The sequence below is a fragment of the Eulemur rufifrons genome, chromosome 30 (assembly GCF_041146395.1).
Source record: "Eulemur rufifrons isolate Redbay chromosome 30, OSU_ERuf_1, whole genome shotgun sequence".
Taxonomy (NCBI): domain Eukaryota; kingdom Metazoa; phylum Chordata; class Mammalia; order Primates; family Lemuridae; genus Eulemur; species Eulemur rufifrons.
Window position 1 is genome coordinate 63,982,273 of NC_091012.1, and position 21,454 is coordinate 64,003,726.

Consider the following 21,454-nt stretch of genomic DNA (forward strand, 5'->3'; position numbering starts at 1 on the left):
TATAAAGTTGTACAAATAAACCAGTAATATACATTAAAATTAATTGACATACTCCTCAATTATTAGTTGTCCAACTTTAATTTCCAATACTGTACTTTCTTAACAAGCAAATAAAATATCAAACTTCTCTTTAAAAAAAATGCCATGATTTTGACATCCTTTATAAAAAAATATTCTGAGCCTGAGGCAAGTTAATGCATATAGGATGCAAAGTATACTTTTATAAATTATATGTTCCATTAAAAAGCCTCCCCCAAAGTATATGACATGCTACTATAAAAATATTAACCTCTTATGGTATCTTCATTAGAGAACCAAGTCTTAAAGACTATTTTCATACAGCACAGAAAACCTGTATGAGAGCATATTAACTTCATTGGTGGCTTTAGAGAGTGTTGTGCCTCAGGATTATTACAGGTATTTTTAGTTGCCGAGACTGTTACACAGAGTTTTAAATTAATTATAACTAAGAGTATAGGATGTACTACCAACTCATGCAAAATAACTAAAAATACTGAGTTACTGTGCTCAACACCTCATTCCTGGAGAAAACTAAGGGCAGCAGTAACCAAATCAAGCCCAAGATGTGGCCACATTCATTCTTCTCAAAGATTGGTGAGTACAGTGAAGTTTGAAGTATACTTTTATTCATTAAATTTGTGTCCCATGGCAAGATAATGCCATTTGGAATACATACCATCACAGTGGTTTAAATATTTTAAGTAGCAGTCATCCATATATCTGTTCTAAATCAGTCTCTTGAGTTTTTAAAAGATTTCACCTACAGTAGAATATTACAAAAACAAAACACAAATACATATTTTTCTAAATGAAATCTACATGGACTAAAAGTAGAGAATATATTTAAAACAAATATGCAATACGCAGACAGACAAAGCACAAAATGATATTCAAATGCATAATAAAAATCAACTAATTCCAAAAAACTATGAAGGGTCCCCACTAAAAGGAATACATAATGATATTCTAATTTAACACAGGTCAAAAATGTAAAAAGGTTATGAAACACACGAAAAATAAAACAACTTTTACTGGCAATTTATGTTAAGATGAGAATCTTAAAGTAGTAGAAAAGTGGCCTCAAACCCATTCAGAGCACAAAACAGAAAATGCAAGTTAATTTTCATGTTTTATTATAAAATTCTGTTTCATGATGGGTCAAACTGCTTGTGGCAGAAACAGAAATTTTTAGAAACTGCAGATACTGTGTACATAAAAAAATTACTAGAGGTTGCCCTAGTTCTAAAGACTTCTCTGTTTTATGTCTTTAATCTGAGATGGATTTCTGTAACTATTGATTGTTATTGGACTCCAAAGAAGAAACGCAAGACGGGGTATAAAATGAAAACTTTTAAAAGTAATGACACTATTTTTGTGTTAGTCACAAAGGGCCCTGAATTTTCTTTCCCTTCTATGATTTGACAAGTCTTTGTGTTTAATCTGGTAACAGCAAATCATATTAAAGCAAAATCTGTCTCTGATACGAGGTCACATATCTATATTCAATTCTATAAGATTCTCCAGAAATGAAATCAGTTTAAGTTGTTCATTGACATTTAGATCTATAAACCATCTTCTTATAGGGATTCTGTTAGAAGTCTGATATGCAAAGTTTTGTGATGAGGTGTAAGTTATTATATTTTTATATAGTTTCCTTGTACACAAAAAGTTCACAAAAAAGGCTTGTGCCTAACCAGTTGCCTTTCAAGTCTAATATGTTCAGTAACTTGTCTGCATACACTTTCTTAGAAGCAGTAAAAAGGCTTATACATCTGAGAAATTCATTTCAAAAATTCTCTGAATCATGGTATTAATCTCACATAAACCTGATAAATGGTATCTTGGAAAAGACTGGAAAAGAAAGTGAAGTGGCTTCTTGCTCATTTAGATGGACTGAAGTGTAATAGTGTTTCATCCAGGTCTAAAAACAGGGAGAATTTTGGTATGCTGCTTGTTTTCCATAAAAGAGCAGATTTCCTATTTAGTTGTTTTTCTATCCGTGATGGAATATGCTTGATGAAATAATAGGGGTCAAATACTTTCCACTTTTGTTCATAGGTGGCTTCTGCATGAGCTAATGAATAACCACTAGCTGGAATTGCTGGTGCTTAAAGGGTGGAATGTTGCAATGAACTGTTTCTTCTGCTTCTTCTAAGCCATTATTTATTGATAGCTTCACTTGAACTTCTTGACTTGAGGAAGGTGCTCCATTGGTTGATGCTGTAATACCTGCAGTGATTTCATCCACCTATTCTATAGCAAGTTGTTTTACTGTCTCTTCAGCTTCCACAGCCTATCCTGGAGAATCTGTATCATTTTTATTAATACTCCCTAGTGGAAAAAAGTCAAAGAAAGGAGAAAATATAGTTCCCAGCAATGTAGTCCTTGGTAGACTGCCAGAGAAAGGAATATCTTCTAATTTTACATTTTGTTTTATGTACTGATTTATCATTCATAACTACCAGCTTTCAAGACACGTGTTAGGCTTTCTCCTGCTCATGGTGTTGATGTGATTAAATTATTATTCATATCATGTCCAATTCTACTCTGTTTTGAAGGATTTTCTCTCTCTTGGGTGTGATTCCTTTAATGAATTTTTAAATTGAAGTCAACAAGCCAGTTTCATTCTTTGGTGGCTTTTTTCCTCCTGAAGGTAGGCTATCATCAACCTCTAAATATCTTCTTTGTTCTGGCAGTACATTGTGTTTGGATTTGATTTAATTGCTGGGAACTTTTCCATGTTCTTTGCCTGATATTTTATGGGTGTCTCATGTAAAACTAACTGTGGCAAAAGAGAAGTGTCCTCGTGCCCCAATGATGGTCCTAACTGCTCAGTGTGTGGTATCTTTTCCGCTTAGCTTGCAGCAGTGACAGAAACAGCTCCCTCAGCCGGTCACAATTTCTCACCTACTACCCTGCTGCACTGTAGGTACAAGGACTTCAATGGAAAGCCAGCTAATATCTTTTGACCACTTTTATCCCAGTGTATCCAGTGTATGGGTCTGTATTGCAAGGCGTAAAACTTCATGTGCTGTCTTGACATCTTTTAGCCTCATATGGCCTCAAAAGCCTATAGTCAGGATTTCCTTTACTCTTTCCCCATATGTCTCCTATCCAGCAGGGAAGTCTCTCCACCAAGCTGGCGCCCCTATCAGCCAGGTGATTGTAAACTAAAATTAAAAGCCTAAGCCCCCATGCCAACTGAATGGACCCCCTTTTGGCCAAGAGGACCCTAGAAAAACCTTAAAACTGACTTCCTGGCCATGAATAGAAGGAAGGTCAGACACGCCTCCTCGTAACTCCTGCCTTTTGGAGTTTAGACACAATTGACCAGCATTAATGTGAAAACAGAGATCATAAGACTGACAAAACAGACTGTTTGTGACAATAGATACTAAACTATTAACAGGACCTAAGCCCATGCCTTAAAACCACACCTGCAGGCCCTGTACTCTCCTCTTCCCACTGTGAGTTCCATTCCTTACAATGAGAGGGTTCACCTGTGTGCATGTGGCCACCCCCACCCTCCCCCAACGCATTCTTCACCTGTTTCTCATGTAGAGTCACTCCAGAGCCAGCTGGGAGTACATACACTAACAGTGCAATTAGTCCTCAAAAGGACAGATCCAATGTAGATAAGCATACAGGTGCTGGAAGCAGGCTTGGAACAATCTGGGTAAAGAATTCAGGGGTCTCAGGTATCTTGAGGATGAACTGGAGTCGGTGAGAACTCTGAGTATGCATATATTCCTCTGGACCCACAAAGTGGGCTCCTGGCACTGTGGGAAGACATAGCAGGAAGAGAGCCAACGGGGGACTCTAAAGCATGAGTTTAGAACAAGGGCCTATCTTGACAGGGTCTAAGAGAAACATTTAGGTTGGTGCAAAAGTAATTACGGTTTTGGACCGTGGATTTTAAATCATTATAACTAGGCTCAAACGCATCTTTATTAATCAAAATAGGAACTGTTACAATCAACACATTTTTGCCAACAAGAAATAAGTTTGTTTTTTCCTATAGTATAAAAATCTATGCTTCGGGATTCCATGAACTCTTGGAAAGCATTTTCTGCATCCTGCTGGTTGTGGAAGCGTTTTCCCTGCAAAAAGTTGTCAAGATGCTTGAAGAAGTGGTTGGCGAGAGGTCAGGTGAATATGGCAGATGAGGCAAAACTTCATAGCCCAATTCATTCAACTTTTGAAGCATTGGTTGTGCGACCTGCAGTCGGGCATTGTTGTGGAGAAGAATTGGGCCCTTTCTGTTGACCAATGCCAGCTGCAGGCGTGGCAGTTTTCAGTGCATCTCATAGATTTGCTGAGCATACTTCTCAGACGCAATGGTTTCACCAGGATTCAGAAAGCTGTAGTGGATCAGACCAGCAATGGGCCACCAAACAGTGACCATGACCTTTTTTTGGTGCAAGTTTGGCTTTGAGAAGTGCTTTGGAGCGTCTTCTTGATCCAGCCACTGAGCTGGTTGTTGCTGGTTGTCATATAAAATCTACTTCTTATCACATGTCAAAATCTGATTGAGAAATGGTTCATTGTTCTTGCATACAATAAGAGAAGATGACACTTCAAAATGACCATTTTTTTTTATTTTCAATCAGCTCATGAGGCACCCACTTATCAAATTTTTTCACCTTTCCAATTTGCTCCAAATGTCAAATGACCATGGAATGGTCGACCTTGAGTTCTTCCGCAACTTCTCCTGGAGTTATAAGAGGATCAGCTTTGAGGATTGCTCTCAATTGGAGTATAATCTTTCTTTAAATGAGAAACATGAATCCAAAAGTCAACACCTTTTAGTTTAGCAGCACAGGGATTGGTAAGGAATACCTGACATGGACCTTTCCATTGAGGCTGAAGGAAACCTTTTTGCAAATGCCTCTTCCAACAAACAAAATTGCCAGGCTTAAGGTTGTGATGTTTGGTGTTTTCATCTCCTGGGAGCATAATGTAGAAAGATTGTTCTACTAGGGTTTAATTTTTGTCTGTAGCCTTAACTATTCCTTTACAATATTGGAGAATGTCTCCTTTAATCACTTGAATATCAAAAGTAGAGGGGGCTAAATGCATTGGCTGTCCAGTGATAATTTCAAGAGGTGACAATTTATGTTTCCAAAGAGTGCAGTCCTTAGATTCAATAGGACCAGAGGAAGTGCCTTTGTCCAGGGCAATTCTAATGCTTCCACAAATTTTGCCTGTTGAGTTTTGATAATGCCATATGTTCTTTCCACAAATCAGGAAGATTGGGGGTGATAAGCACACTGAAAGTATTGCAATATGGGTTAAACTTTGCAAATTTGTTTTATGACATGGCCAGTGAAGTGAGTTCCTTGGTCCCTATGTAACTCTGAAGATATTCCCCATGTAGGAATAAACTTTTCAAATAATAGTTTTGAAATAGCTGTGGTAGTGGCACATCAGCAAGGGAATATTTCGACCCGATGGGAAGACATACAAATTATAGTAGGAAGACATTTATAACCTTGAGAGGGAGATAGGTGGATGAAATTCATTTGCCCAGCCTCAAAGGGTCAATTAGGCAGGTCAAAATGACCCGGAAATGTCTGAATTATCTTCCCTGGATTGAATTTTGAACAAATAGTACGAGACAGTTGTGCTTCTTGGGTGGCCCTTGAAATGTTTCTCCACCAATACTATTTCATAAAACTTACAAGTTTATCTGTTACCCATAAATCATCTTATATGTCATATTGAGTAGGAGTTTTATACATTTTGGTGATACTAGTTTATTATTGAGATCATACCATAAATTTGTTGTTGGGGGAAAAAATGCAGCCATTAGCCCAATAAAATTTTTCTTTATGTGGTGCTTGAGACTGAGCATCTTTAATATCATTTAAAGCCTTTTTGGGAAAATAACATTAGCTATATAGTTTTCAGTCTAGTGGAACTCAAGAAATCTACTTTTGTGCATGACAAGCCAAATTGTTTCCTTTAGCCTTATTAGATTCCAATTTTGAATGCTCAGAAATTTTCTTTATGGTCAAGGCAGAAAGAAGTTGAATTGAATTTAATAAATTATTTACAAAAGTTCTAATTATAGTTTGATTCCCTCTTTGTTTCCAAAGCATAACAAAATCATGAAGAACCCAAAAAGCATAACAGCTATCAGTGTAAATATTTGCACTGTTACCTTTTGTCAGAATACAAGCCTTGGTGAGGCATAACATTTTACTTGTTGGGCTACAGTACTCATTGGCAGTGGGGCTGCTTCAACTACTTCAAAAAGGGGGTGATAGCATATTGCACTATATTTTCCTTCATTATTTGTCACATATGATCCATCAGTAAACCATTAAAGTTCTGTATTTGGTATAGAGATTTTTTTGTAAATCAATTCTAGGTTTTAGTAGCTGATCAGTTAGATTTAGACAGTCATGAGATGTCTCGTTATCAGGTAGGAGAAGGAGGGCTGCTGGATTAAAATTATTGCAGTGAGAAAGAATAATATGAGGAGAAGTTGACAGCAAGATCTCATTAAAAGTGAGTATGCTCACAGAAAGATGGTAAGTATGATGAGAGTTGAGTAAAGCTTCTACAGCATGCAGAAATAGTGAGAGGAGAGCCCATAACTATCTTTTGTGTAAATTTAGTTGAAGCCACAGTGGCTGATAAAGCTCTCATGCAGGAAAGGAGTCCCTTAGCTACTGAGGGTCTGTATTAATCTCCATGTTTTGGGGTAAGGACCCCAATGTGTTTCCTTCTCTTTTATGCACTAAAAGGAAGAAGAACAGCTCATAATTGGGGTGTCCTAAGGCAGGAGAACTTAGAAGTCCTCCTTTGAGTTGATAGAAGGCTCTATGGGCATTCTCTTCCCAATCCAGGGGATCTGGTTTGTTAAATTTCAGAAGGGAATATAACAGTTATCAAAGAAAAATTAGGTATCCAGTTTTGACAGTACCCTCTCAGGCCCCAAAAGTCACATAATTGCCAGTCTGAGGTTAAGGAAAGTTTAAAATTCATTACATCTATCAGGATCCAAGAGAAGTTTTTGCTTTGATTTCAAGTGTCATAAATATTTGACATAGGCCCGGATAAATTGGAGTTTTTATGTAGAAACCTTATGGCTTTTGTCTGCCAGAAGTTTAAGGAGATGAACACTATCATATTCACAAGCCTGTTTAGAAGGAGAACACAGAAGAAGATCATTAGCACAGTGCAAGAGAGTCAATCCTTTTTTCTTTTCTTTTTTTTTGCAAACATATTTTTTTATTTTTTTTATTTCAGCTTATTATGGGGAGTACAAAAGTTCAGGTTACATATGTTGCCCATGTACCGCCTATCCCCCCAAGTCAGAGCTCCAGGCGTGTCCATTTCCCAGACAGTGCGCATTGCACTCATTATGTAGGTATACACCCATCCCCTCCTCGCACCCCCCCTCCCCGAGTCAGCACCTTCAAGCGTGACTATTCCCCAGACGGTGCACAACGCACTCATCATGTAGGCATACACCCATACCCTCCCCCCACCCCCCACCTCAGTCTGATATCCGATTGGTATCATTCCCAAATGTCCATTTAGATGATGATCAGGAAAACCAAACTAGTGCAACCCCTGTGGAAAGCATTATGAAGATACCTTAAACAGATTCAAATAGACCTACCATTCGATCCAGCAATCCCATTATTGGGCATCTACCCAAAGGAACATAAGTCATTCTATGACAAAGACACCTGTACCCGAATGTTTATAGCAGCACAATTCACAATCGCAAAGATGTGGAAACAACCCAAATGCCCATCAACTCATGATTGGATTAGTAAATTATGGTATATGTATACCATGGAGTATTACTCAGTTATAAGAAATAACAGTGATACAACATCTCTTTGGTTCTCCTGGAGAGAGTTGGAACCCATTATATTAAATGAAGTATCCCAAGAGAGTCAATCCTTGAGGGAAAGAAACATCTGTTAAATTTGCCTTCAGTGTCTGTGAAAAGTGAGAGGGACTTTCAGTATACCCTTGAGGCATTACTGTCCAACTATATTACTGTCCTTCCCACATGAAGGTAAATAAAAATTGACTCTCCTGGTCCACAGGAACGCTAATTTTTTAAAAAGCACTACGAAGATCTATCACCATGAAAAATTTACTTTCTATGAGGATGGAAGTCAGGAGGGTATGGAGATTTGAAACACCAGCATGTCGAGGAACAACAATGTTATTAATGGCTCTTAGGTCTTGTATAAATTTACATCCCCATCTATAAGGTTTCTTTACAGGAAGGGTAGAAGTATTACAGGGGCTAGTGCAAGGCACTATGAAATTTTTGGCTTTATATTTTTGTGTAATGTGTTTAATTCCTGCAAGAGCTTCAGGGTTTATGTGGTGTAGTCTGATATTAGGAAGGCGCTTGTTTGTGTCAATTTGAATCTCTATCAAAGGAGCTGAATGGATTTGTCCAATGTCTGTTGTGGATTTAGCCCAAAGTTTCTCAGGAACCTCTTTTAAAAGAGCTAAACTCAGCATTTTTGTTACTTAGGTTAAAGGCAAAAATGGGCAAGGGTGTTGAATAATTTTCACTGTTGTCAGTTAATCTCAAGAATGATCTCCCCCTTTTGGGAAAAGGAAATGGCAGCATTTTTCTAAGATGAGGTCCCTTCTAAGTAAGTAAACTGGGGCCAAGGGAACTAGTAAAAAAAAGGATGACTGTTCTGGAGAGAACCTAATCAAAAAAGCAAAGGTAAATATTTGTAAACTGTTAAAAGTATATTAGAAACTCCCACCATTTGCATTTTTATAGTATTTCAAGGAAGAGGTTGCTTGAGGATAGTGGGGTTAACCCCACAGAGAGGGTTGCTTCAGTGTCCATATGAAGAGCAAGAATCTCTTTTCCAATCATTAAAGAAGTTTAATTCCCAATGTCCAGGCTTTTTGCAGTAGTGGGAGACTCCTTTATGATTTAGTTTTATGATGTTAGACTGCCATGTTTTATTATGGGGGTGGAAAGTTGTTGAAGCTGTAGGTTCATTGTTTCTTTCCCCTCACTTTTTTGGTCTTAGAAATTGTTTGGGCCAATTGGTTGGCCAGGTTAAGTAAATCAAAGGTGAACGCTGTTTCCCAATTAATTTGAGCCTGTATAACCAGAATTTCAAAATCTTCACCTAAGCCATTTATGAACATAGAATTAAATGACACTTTGTTAGATTTGGCATCTGAGGGGAATCAAGAGGTTTCCTTGAAAACAATTTCAAGTCTATTGTAATAATCATGTACTGCCTCGTCTTCCTTTTGGATGCAGACCTAAATCTTATTCCAATCTACTGGTTTAGGGAATGCTGAAGGAATGGCTTGGTATAAGATTTTGGCTCTTTCTTGGTCTTTTTCCTATCAGGAAGCATATTGTGTTATAGGTCCATTAGAGGATTGTTCCAACCTGTCTTAGCCATCCAATTTTGTGCATGACCTTCTCCAATGAGCATATGTATTAATTAAGGCCAGAGAAACCAGGTTTATAAGTTTAGATAACAATTTGAAATTCTTCAGCAAATATATGAGGGTCCTCAGTAACCTTAGGGAACTCTTTAGCTATAGCCCTAAGTTCAGCTTTTGTTCAGGGTGTATAGTAAATATTTAAGAGAGTGCCCTCATTATTTGGATAGAGCTTGAAAGAGTAAATTTGAACAGGTTTAGCAGAAACAGGGGAATCAAGGAAAATCTTGGGGTCAGAAGAGTAGAAGGGGAGTTCAGCAAATGTAGAATATAGAGGAGGGGAAACAGAAGGAGTGGGAGAATGAGAGGTGGGGAAAGAAACCTGAACCTGAAGGACTTTTTCTTTCTCTTTCAACTTTTTATTAGTCTCTGTGAATTTAGAGGCTGTTTTAGAGAGAGGTAATTTTAGAGCCCTGAATGCATTTGGATGACTCTAAATGCCCATTAAAATATGCAGCCCATTCAAGTTGTTTTGTTTTAAAACCATGGCCTTCTAATTTAGTTTGGGGAAAACCTAGTTTGGTATAGCAAAGGAACCTTAATTTGGCCATTGTAATTCTAAGGTATACTTTGTATAGAAAGTCCACTGTTCCAGATAAATATAGGTGGAGGGCCCATAATTTTTGAACATATAACCAGCTGGAGTCCCAGAAGGGAGACAATCATTACAAGATTTAGAATTAAAGAATACCATACTTATAATAATACTTACCAATAATAAAACTCGTAACCAATAGGAAAAGCTCCTAACAAACTGGGAGAACTCTCGCAAAGGCTGATAGCCTGTACCAGCACAAATGGAACAACCATCCCCAAATTCCCAAATAAAGGCATTAATCTCAACTAAAAGGAGGGAGGTCGCAGCCTGAGAGGACTTATGAGAGAAGATCCTGGAAATCCGAGGCCCAAGGGCCTCCTTGTTGTAGGTATCTCACCTGATTCCAGAGTACACTGGTCCACTCCGATGTAAGATCACTTCTAGTTCCATTCTGACATCAGCTATGTTAACCAAAAACAAATAATAATTATAATTATAATAAAATTTAATTTAAAAATTAAAAAAATACCAGATTGATACAGAGGTAAAAAAATAGAAAAATTGCAATTTGGGCATATTGAATCAGGGCATCCCTGAATAACGTCCTCTAAGGCAAGCATAGGAGAGGTTTTTAATGGGATATTTCCACAAAAAAAAAAATTGTTTTCAGAGGCAGTTCATTGGCTGTGCAGAAATCCTAAATCGTCAACCTGTTTTGATTGGTTAGTTAATTAGGGTACTCTCAGCTGAGAGATGATGGAGGCCAGCAGATACTGACTTCCATTGTTTATGTAAGACTATTGTAACATTCCGTGGTTGATCTTTAGCAGGTATGAGTGCAATCCTCTGGAAATCTCCTGACTCCACTTTAGAATGCCTTAGTCTTAGTTACTTCATGTTCTTTCACGGTCCCATTCTTGAATTATTAGAGAGAAGCTATTGATTAGTCTCTTGGGCCTTTAGAATGAATCCTCTAATTTGGCTTTGGATGAGTCAATTTTTTCCCAGGTACATGGAGCTTAAGCACTTATTCCCTGGCTGTGTTAGAATTCATACTTTGTCTTTAGTCAAGGTTTTAGATAGGATGAGACATGATGCAATTGTATTTAGGGTATTAACCACTTGCCTAAAACATTTTTTAGTAACCCAGTTTATGGTATTTTGTGTTGGTGGCCAAAATGGACTAACATAGATAGTCCTTTTATCCATCTTTGGGTGTCGTTTATTCTTCTTCTGAATCTCCTTTTGACATCCTATAACTTGTATACTGTCATACAAAATTAACTACAGTTAACACATCTTACGTAAATAGGAAGTAATAAGGGGAATAGGAAGGTAGAAGAAAAATGCTTAATATAAAAAGAGGTATTTTGATTCAGCAAAAGGAAGAAGAAATACTCATAACTATTATAATATTGGTTTTTGTAACTAGCCACAAGGTCATAATTGGTGTTAACTACTTTCTTCCTAACTACCTTCTTCCACTAATCCATTCTATACTCCCTTTGCCCTTAATAAACACCTTAGCTGGTTGAGCTTTCTTGCCTGGTAGAGTGACCCAATCTTCATTTCTGGAGTATCTGAGTGATTATTGGTACTGCTTGTATGGGTTGCTATAATTTCCCATTGACTTTAATCAAAAGACCTGGGAGTACTAAGAGGCACATCCCTGGGGAACACCTGGATTACAGATTCTTGTTTTGTGTAGCAGTGAAATTTCCTCTTGTTATTCAAGATTTACTATCCCTACAAGTACTGTAGCTCTCTTCCTTTTCTATTTATTCAGTGTCATGAATTGCCCAATGTGGCCAGGTGTCAATCTCAGTTGCAAATTCAGTGAAACCATTTTTGCATCCCATAGTAGAAGCATTCAGCCATTTGAATTAAGACTCCTAAACGAGGAGGACCTAGGTCACAGGGATGGGAAGCAAGAAATTTCCTGGTGGATCAGTAGGGGAATAATGAGTGGAGATCGCCTAACCTGTGATTCCAGGTTATGGGAGAAACAGCACCATATTTTGGACACTGATTTGGAGCATATACCACATGGTAGAGGACATGACTAAGCTCTTCATGATATCACCTACCTGGTTCTATTACTGACTCATCAAAACCATTCCACTTTCTATTGGCCAACTGCTTTAGGGTGATGGAAAACATGGTAAGGCCAGTGGATTTCATGAATATTGGCCCATTGCCACATTTTGGTATGAAATTAGTTATTTGGCCAGAAGAGACTGTATGTAGTATACCATGATGATGGATAAGGCAGTTGGTAAGTCCTTGGATGGTAGTTTTGGCACAAACTTTGCAGGAAAGGAAGACAAAGCCACATTTCTAGTCATTGCATATTCTCTTGAGAGCAAAACAATTCCCCTTCCACAATGGAAGTGGCCCAATGTAATCAAGCTCAACATAGGAAACTTGCTAGTCATCTGGGGAATGGTACCATATTGGAATCTCAGTTTTGGTATCTGCTGAAGCTGTAGCCAGATTGACCTTGATGTGTGGAGGTCCATGATTCTGAGCCCATGCATAAACTTCATCTTGGTTGGCATGACCACTTTATTCATGAACCCATTGAACAAAGACAGGAGTGTTTAGGAAAGAGGCTGGCTGAAATCCATAGAATACATCATTTTATCTGGCTGATTATTAAACTTCTTTGCTGAGGTTGCTTTTTGATGAGTATTAACATGAAACGTAAATATCTTCACACGCCATGCCCATTTGCCCAGGGCGCCACATATACCTCTTCCCCACACCTCTTTATCATCTATTTTATAATCATGTCCTTTCCAAGGGGCATCCAGCCAAACAATTAACCAATGTTCATGAACTAGGGTAGATCCATCCCTCTGTCCCCATGTCTCCTTCCAAGCAAAATGAGCAAGGTTCTCTGGCCTTCTTTAATTTTGGGTAAAATCATACCCTCTATTAAATGTCTTTTATGTTAAGGTTATTCAGCAGCAGTTACTATTGTTTGAAGTCAAATACTGTAACTGATACTGGCATTGGTAACAGAAATTGGGTTTCATGCAACAATATTTAAGGAAATTGTGGAAATTTGAAGGTCCACAGTTCTGGCCCAGTAGGGCTAAAGGCAGTTGAAAACTCCTGTGTTCTAGAAGGCGATATGGAAGCCCATGGAATGAAATGACATATCAATTAATTAAGTGGCCCCTGAAATGTAGAGCCTTTGAAGGCATGCGTTTGGAAGACCTAATTGCTGCCACAGAGGACTCTGAAGGATGTAAGTAGTTCCCAAGATTGTGGAGTGAAGTGGATGCTTCTGATGGTACTAGAAAGCTTAGAAAAATAAGGACATGATCAAAACCCTAAATTTTTGACTAAACTGCTCAAGGAGTGTACTGAAGCCAGACAACATGAAAATAGAATTTCTTGAAATGTAGCTGGAGGGCTAAGTTGGCCATAACCTATGCTCAACATTTGAACCTGTGAATTACCGGAATCGGTTGATTTCCTGACATTGATAGCTCATTTTTGTCAAAGTTATTCACTGAAATAAAAAGAGTAAAAACTCAAGAATAGGAATATTGGGAGAATTAAAAGAAACCTCAATCCCAAATGCCTACTGAATTTCCCTTACTAGCAGAGTAGTCCTCTTTGTCCGATGAGGCTGTTTCTCTTTTGCTTAAAGATCCAGTAATCTCCCTGCCTGTGAGACTTAAATTGTAAGAAGAAGCCAATTTTCCTAATGCCCCTGTCCCGCACCTATTATTGTTTTCCAACCTATAAGTAAGATTGCATCATATCCCCCAAGACTGGGGTGGAGGATCAAATATCAAGTCAAAACAACGAGAAGAGTGTTTACACATTAAAAGAACTGTGGAACTTTGAATATTTTAAAAATAAAATACGTAAAATTTGTGTGGGAGTGGATTTTGATAGTGTTCATCCAAAGAAGGAAATACATAATTTCAGATCTGACTGAATTTGTTGATACAGTAACACTTCCTGGAGAGTCTTTGTTCAGTGTGCTAGCTCCAGCAGCTTCACACAAGATTGAAAGTGTGTGCTAAATATAAGTTTGCAAGAAGAATTTAAACCTTATCAATAAATTGCATATTAGTTAGCATTCATTTGCATAAAACAGAACTGAACAGCAGTGGGGGTTGGGGATGGAGCCAGGGACCACGGAGACTTGAGGTGAGGGAAGAGAATCAAGATAACAGATGAAAGGGAAGAGAATTAACAGTTGCTGGATCCTCACTACATGCTGGGTACTACTATAGGAGCCTCTGGACACCACCTCTAAATTTCATGTGATATTCCCACTAACCACATGATGTGGGATTTCTCACTTTGAAGGTGAGAAAACTGAGGTTCAGGGATATTAGGTAACTTGCCCCAAATTGCACAGTTTACATAGCAGAATGACAGAAGCACAGGTCTAGTGCCTGTGATGCCAGAGGATGGGAGACTGAAGGGGGAAGGGTGCCTTTCTCATGTGTCAGAGACAAGCCCTGCAGTTACTACCTGCTAGCAAAGCTCAACTGAATTAGAAGCAGCAGAAAGCAACCTGTGCCATTGTCTGACTATGCCACCAGAGGGCACAGGTTTGGCAGTTTTCTTTTTAGATAGTCTTTTTTTCTGCTTCTTCTGTAGAAATTTGCCGTAGATGAGAGAGCAGACAATGTGTCATCTTAGCAGGATTGAGCATGGACTGACCTCACAGTCTAGAGACCTGAGCTTGCCACTGTCTTTCTTTGGGACACATGGACAACTGACCATCCCATATGTGAGGTGTGCCTCTTCTATTCAATTTGGGCAGTGCGTGCCAGTTAAAAAATCCCTTGGATTCAGGACTGATATTTAGCATTCACCTCTGAACCCCCAGTGCTTAGTGTGGTGCTTTCTACATACTAGGAGCTCAGTGTATGTTTGGTTGAGAAGAAATAATGGTACATAGAACCACCGTTTCTCCACTGCCTTGTCAAAGTCCCTCAGTGACTTCCCAATACCCTCAAGATAAAGTCTGCACTATTCATCCTGATTTCCAAGTCCCATCATGGACTGCATCCAGGCTCAGCTCAAATTAGCCCCTGTTCCCTGCCTCCCTCCCACTACTTAACACATACATTCCTAATGTAGTACTGAAGCCAGCAGTGTCTGGAATCAGATGCTTCACAAAATGACCTTCACATGGTAAATTCTCAAAAGCAGAAGTTGCTGTTACTACTACTACTACTAGAGCTAGAAACTGGCAGAGTGAAGTTTGAACTGAGGACTTCTGACTGAGTCCAGTTCTCTTTGTCCTCCTTGCTTCTTTGCGCGTAGTAAGTACGTGGTTAACACTGGACAGCGGAATCTTTGATTCCAATCTCTTTCGGTCCTTCTGCATCCTCTTTCAGAGTCCTTTGGCAAGGGGAGGGTACAGGGGATTTAAGTGACCAGAAGACAGGACTAGTTTTTCCCCTGAGCAGACATATATGTGTGCAGCATCAGAAGTCTAGCACTGGAAGCTACCTTTGACATCATTTCCTCTGCCAATGCACAAATAATTTTGACAGCACCCCTTAGGCTCACACAACCTCTGCCTGTGTACACATTTCCCTCAAAAGGCAGCCAGTCCTATCACTTTTTGGCTAATGCTGAGAACTTTCTCCTGCTGCCTCTTGGCACTTTTGCCCACGACCCTCATTCTGCCTGCTGAAAAGACACTTTTCCTAGCATGGACCTGGACCCCTCCAGCTCTGACGGTCTTCTTTCTCTTTTGTTTTAGATGACGGATCTGGCAGTCAAAGCAATCACTCAAAGTTCAAATCTTATCATTTTTTGCTTTGTTCCTCTTGGCCTTGGTTTTTACATCAGCTTTGAAAATATCATCCCATGGTTAATGCTGGGGTTAATCTGTAACTAAGAGTGCTCTAGTTTTGCAATACAGGACATGTTATAAAAATGGAAAGGTGTTTCTTTCTGAGAGATGCAAGTGGCTTCTTGGGCATGTGCTGTAAGTACTTTTTTTCTCTTTGGGGAACTTTGAACATCTCTATCAGCAAGTTAGAGTCTCAAATAACCAAGTCAGCAAGTCAGAGTCCCAAACCAAATTTGTAGCTCCAGGGGCCAAGGTCTAAGTGTGGTCATCTGATAATTGATCTTCTACCAGCCTCGGTGACATTTAAAGAAAGAGGACTCTGGTGACAATATAGAGATTGGATTTAGTGGTGAAATAAGGCAGGTTGGGGTGGAGGATAGAAGAGACCTGCTAGGAGCTGACGCAGTAGTTGAGGCCATAACTGAGGCAGTGACAGCAAGAATAGACAGAAGGGAGAAGTTTTGAGAGGTATTTAGGAGGTAGTATTCATAGGACATCAAGACTTATTAGATGTGGGGAATGAGAATGAAGGAAGCCCCTAGGATGACTCCCAGGTTTCTGGCATGAGTGTCTCCATAGACAGAGATACAATAGACTGAGATGTAAACTGGAGATGAAGGAGCAGGCTTGAGGGGTAGAGAAATGACGTGTTTACGTTTGGAAACTTTGAGATTTCCCTATTGAGACTGAAGTATGTGTGGACCATCCTGGCGGATATATCCAATAGACAGGATAAATGGCTAGGAACTCAGAAGAGCAATCTGGACTAGGGATATATAGTTTGTGAGGCAGCAGCTGAGTGCCTAGGATGAGATCACTCCAGAAAAAAAGATGGAGGGCTGAGGAAGGAGCCCTGTCCTGACTCCAGAGATCTCTTCCTTCTAACCACTCATGTCCATGGTCATTGGGGTTCCACAGCTGACCTCCTTACTCTCCTTCCTTATACCTCCAGGCTCAGAGAACCTTACACGATTCTGACTTCCTCTCTAATAATTAAAAGTAACATGAATGGGTGTGAGAATATAGTGTTAAGTGTTATTCAACTTAGAAATGACTCTTCAAATGTTACTAAGATGGATGGTGAGAGAGATCTAAAATGTAGAAAGTTATACTTTCATTTTCCTGATGTTTGAAAATACTCCTGTGACTTCTATGCATTGCAAAAATGCATGAATTGCAGGTCATGACCTTGCACAGGACTCCACAAACCACCACCCATCCATTCCAATTAATCATATCTTGTATACAGTATTCTCATTTTGTCTTTTAGCCAAAGAAAGTGCAAGTGTTCTCTCAACTCATCTCACAGATTTTATCTTAAGAAAATACCAAATTAAAAAAAATACAGTCCAAAATTCTAATCAACAAAGAATAATGTAAGCAGAGGGAGTACTATTTTTACCTAAGCATTCCTCCCTCTCCAAAGGCTGCCTCTAGTTCAAATAAAAGGTGATTCAATTTCCACAAATTTACTTAACTCACAGCATTTTCATAATGTCACTATTACATCTGAATGAGAGTCCGTGGCATTATTTCTGTGGCCCCAGCAAGCCACTTCTACTTCCTGCCCACATTCGATGCATCATCAGTTTTTCAGAAAAGAGAAATCTCCACCTAGCTCCTGGTGAGAATATAATCAAATATTTACTACTGTTTTATTAATTAAAGAGAGGTGGGCAATTATTATATGTCTCTGGCTCAGAGGGTGTTTCATCCAACTAAGCTCCACCAATGGTTCTCTCACTTCATTTCTTATAGATTACCTTCCTTCCAAAATGTCACTGTTCGTCTATCTGATTCTCTTGGTACTTGGGCTTCATGTTACAATCCATTGTGCACCACCTAACAGCTTTGACGGCAAAGTAACCACCTGCCATTCACCCCAACAAAATGCTACTCTCTATAAGATGTCATCCATCAATGCTGACTTTGCATTCAACCTGTACCGGAGGTTTACTCTGGAGACCCCAGCTCGGAACATCTTCTTTTCCCCTGTGAGCATTTCTGCAGCTTTGGCCATGCTTTCCTTTGGGGCCTCCTCCAGCACCCAAACTCAGATCCTGGACGTCTTAGGGTTCAACCTCACAGACACTCCACTGGCAGAAATCCAGCATGGCTTCCAGCATCTGATCTGTTCAGTGAATTTTCCAAAGAAGGAACTGGAATTGCAGATGGGAAATGCTCTCTTCATTCAGAAGCAGCTGAAACCACTGGCAAAGTTCTTGGATGATGTCAAGACCTTCTATGAGACTGATATCTTTTCTACCGACTTCTCCAGTGTTTCTGCAGCCAAGCAGGCGATCAACAGTTATGTGGAGAAGCAAACCAAAGGGGAAGTTGTGGGCCTAATCCAAGACCTCAAACCAAACACCATCATGGTCCTGGTGAACTATATTCACTTGAAAGGTAAGACTCTGAGATCAATTTCAAGTCTAGGTTTCAGATACTTTGGTGGAGCGCTGGGGGGAGCTCATGGTCTCTTATTACTGGCATCAGTAGGTGTCCCTCATGCCACAGTGATCTGCTCCATTGGACATAGCTGTGCATAGTATTGGATCTTCCAGGAAGGACACACTGCTCTGTGAATGAGCCCAGGAAATTTCTAGGGAGAGCGCACTTTCAGAGAGGTGGGTGACAATGGTTTGAACATCTTGCTCATATTTGGTTAAAGAATAATGGTTTCCAAAAGATTTGGTGAGATGGGACAAGCTTGCACTTGGAAAGTAGACATATATGTATTTAAACTCTATTGTGACCCTCACGTGCTGTGCACACTTAGGCATGTTACATAAATACTTTTATCATGTATTATGACTCACTATGTAGCATGTACTGTATGACATGTGTGGTTTACACATTGTCTTATTCAATATTTACATGTTAAAAAGTTTCAGAACGAATATTCCCAGCCAAGTCTATCTGACACTGGTACTTGTAACAGCAAGAATCATGTGACTCTTTTTTGAAGGTGCTGTGCTCAAATTATTTCTCCTGCTTCTACAGCACATGTCAGGCACATTTGGTGGAGGAGTGAACAATTGGTGACCACAAGCCATGCACATAAAGATGGCTAAAATGGGAGAACATATCTGTTGTCTCATTTTACCCTATGTGTTGGATGCCATACTTTTTATGGACGAGGAAACTGTGGCTCTGATGGGTTTAGTGTAAGTATGGTGGTTTTGAAAACAGACCATGGAGCCCAACAGCCATAGGTGTGATTCCTGGCTCTGCCACCTGCTATCCGGGAGAGCATGTCAAATGACTTTCTCTTCCTGATCCTCAGTTACTTGTAAAACTGGTCAACTCTAGGTACCTAACCCTGGTGGTCTTAATTACTAGATGAGATGACTATTGAAAATGTTCTTGTTGGCACCAATACTGTTTAAAGCAAACACCTCTCTTCTCTCTGTATTTTAAGCCCAGTGGGCAAAACCTTTTGATCCATCCAAGACAGAAGACAGTTCCAGCTTCTTAGTGGACAAGACCACCATGGTGCAAGTGCCCATGATGCACCAGGTGGAACAATACTATCACCTGGTGGATATGGAACTGAACTGCACAGTGCTGCAAATGGATTACAGCAAGAATGCTCTGGCACTCTTTGTCCTTCCCAAGCAGGGACAGATGGAGTGGGTAGAAGCAGCCATGTCATCTAAAATACTGAAGAAGTGGAACCACTTGCTGCAGAAGGGGTAAATGTCTCAGAGGATGTGAGAGGTGGAGCGTGTGAGCATAACAGTGCAGGTGAGACCTAGTTCAGCAAAGATCTGGAGGCAGAAGAATGACCCTGAATCACCTAACACCTGTGTGATAATCACTAGAATATGCCAAGAACATACCATGTGCCAGGCTCTTTGTCGGACACTTTACACACTTTATTTCATCTAAGCACATCAACAAATCTACAAAGAAGGTGGTATCATTGACAATTTTCAAATTCGGAAGTCATGCCTCGAAAGATAAAATAAGCTCTCCAAAATCATCCTGGTAGTAAATTGATGCCTTCCCAGAGATCAACTAGAGCTTAGGGGATGTTTTGGATTTTGATGTCAAAATGTGGGTGGGCAACAGTTCTGGACTGGTAGCGCAAGATGGAAAACCATGAAGTTCCTGGGGGCTACCCATTGACCTTCTTGCCACTGGCTCCCCAACCTTGGCCAATACTCTAGAGATGTATTCTTTTGATTATAAGGGAGTTACATCTCCCTACTCCCAGCGTTACAGCATAACATTGGCTGAACCAGAGTGCATTCCTTTCAGAATAGTTTCTGTGATTTGGGGGTTGCCAATACTTAGAGGAGAAGCAGAGTCCAATGTAATACCATGATGAGAGAGAGAAGGAGGGAATCATGAGCTTGGTGTGGTGATTGCCATGTGTCCCCTTCCTCTTTCCCCACAGGTGGGTTGACTTGTTTGTTCCAAAGTTTTCCATTTCTGCCACATACGACCTTGGAGCCATGCTTCTGAAAATGGGCATGCAGGATGCCTATGATGAAAACGCTAATTTTTCTGGACTCACAGAGGACAATGGTCTGAAACTTTCCAATGTAAGTTGGTAGATTAGAGTCCTTGAATGTGTGAGTTAGAAGGGCCATTGGAAGTCAATTAATTCAACTCTCTTATTTTACTAATGATGAATCTGATGCCTAGAGAAGCTGTGTGACTCCTCCTAGGCTAGAATCACTCCAGGGTCGTTCCCCATTACCCAAAATAAGTTGTAGCAGTTCCTTCCATCCCTGACCTTCATGTCCTAAAATGACACTGACAGAAGAGTTTAATTATCAAAAATGACTCTGGTGAGATAAGGTTTTGGAGGAGGTGGGCAGCATGCTTAGGAGGTGATTACTGGAGGCAGAAGGCTCTGAAGAATTAGGTGGTTCCCTAAGAGCTAGCACTAAAATCACCAGAGATTCATTAACTACACTTAGCCAAGTAGCCACACAGTACAGCAAAGGGGTGGCCCCCATCCTTCCTTTTCCTTTCTTACTTCTAGCTCCTTCCAAAGACTGTTCCTATTTGTTCAGGGGACTGTCAGTGTTTTTTTTCTCCCCACAGGCTGCCCACAAGGCTGTGCTGCACATTGGTGAAAAAGGAACGGAAACTGTAGCTGTCCCTGAAGTCAGACTCCTGGAGCAGCCTGAAAAAACTCTCCTTCACCCTATTATCCAATTTGATAGATCCTTCATGCTGATGATTTTGGAGAAAAGCACCAGGAGCATTCTATTTCTAGGGAAAGTTGTGGACCCAACGGAAGTGTAGTTAGGAAAGAGGCCATTGGGTAATTGCATATGCATATTGCAATGGGAAATAAATGAATAATATAGCCTGATGTGATTGATGTGAGCTTGGACTTGCTTTCTCTTGTGCAAGGGTGGAGACTGGACCCTGGAAGAACTGCATTGTCTGTGGAAGGGGCCAATCCTGTGGCTGGACATTCAGAGATTCAATGAGTGGCTCATTATTATCCAAAGCACAGGAAGGTTCTATGTTAGCATATTGCTCTTTGTCAGAATTCCCCTCAATTAGTTTGCTCTAAGAAATTTGACAGGACTGACAAATTCCTCTTTCTTTGCCCTCTGGGAAATAGT

General features: G+C 39.8%; 1 protein-coding gene and 1 pseudogene across 1 annotated transcript; one reads left to right on the forward strand and one right to left on the reverse strand.

Annotated features, from left to right (window-relative positions):
* Window positions 1-1,456: 1,456 nt before the first annotated feature.
* Window positions 1,457-15,389, reverse strand: LOC138378922 (CTD small phosphatase-like protein 2; annotated as a pseudogene).
* A 560-nt stretch (window positions 15,390-15,949) lies between these two features.
* On the forward strand, window positions 15,950-21,195 carry SERPINA7 (serpin family A member 7). The gene is made up of 5 exons (XM_069464512.1): window positions 15,950-15,998; window positions 17,622-18,269; window positions 19,285-19,558; window positions 20,266-20,413; window positions 20,922-21,195. The coding sequence occupies exons 1-5, from the start codon at window positions 15,992-15,994 to the stop codon at window positions 21,123-21,125; spliced, it is 1,281 nt and encodes a 426-aa protein (XP_069320613.1). The 5' UTR covers window positions 15,950-15,991; the 3' UTR covers window positions 21,126-21,195.
* Window positions 21,196-21,454: the final 259 nt, after the last annotated feature.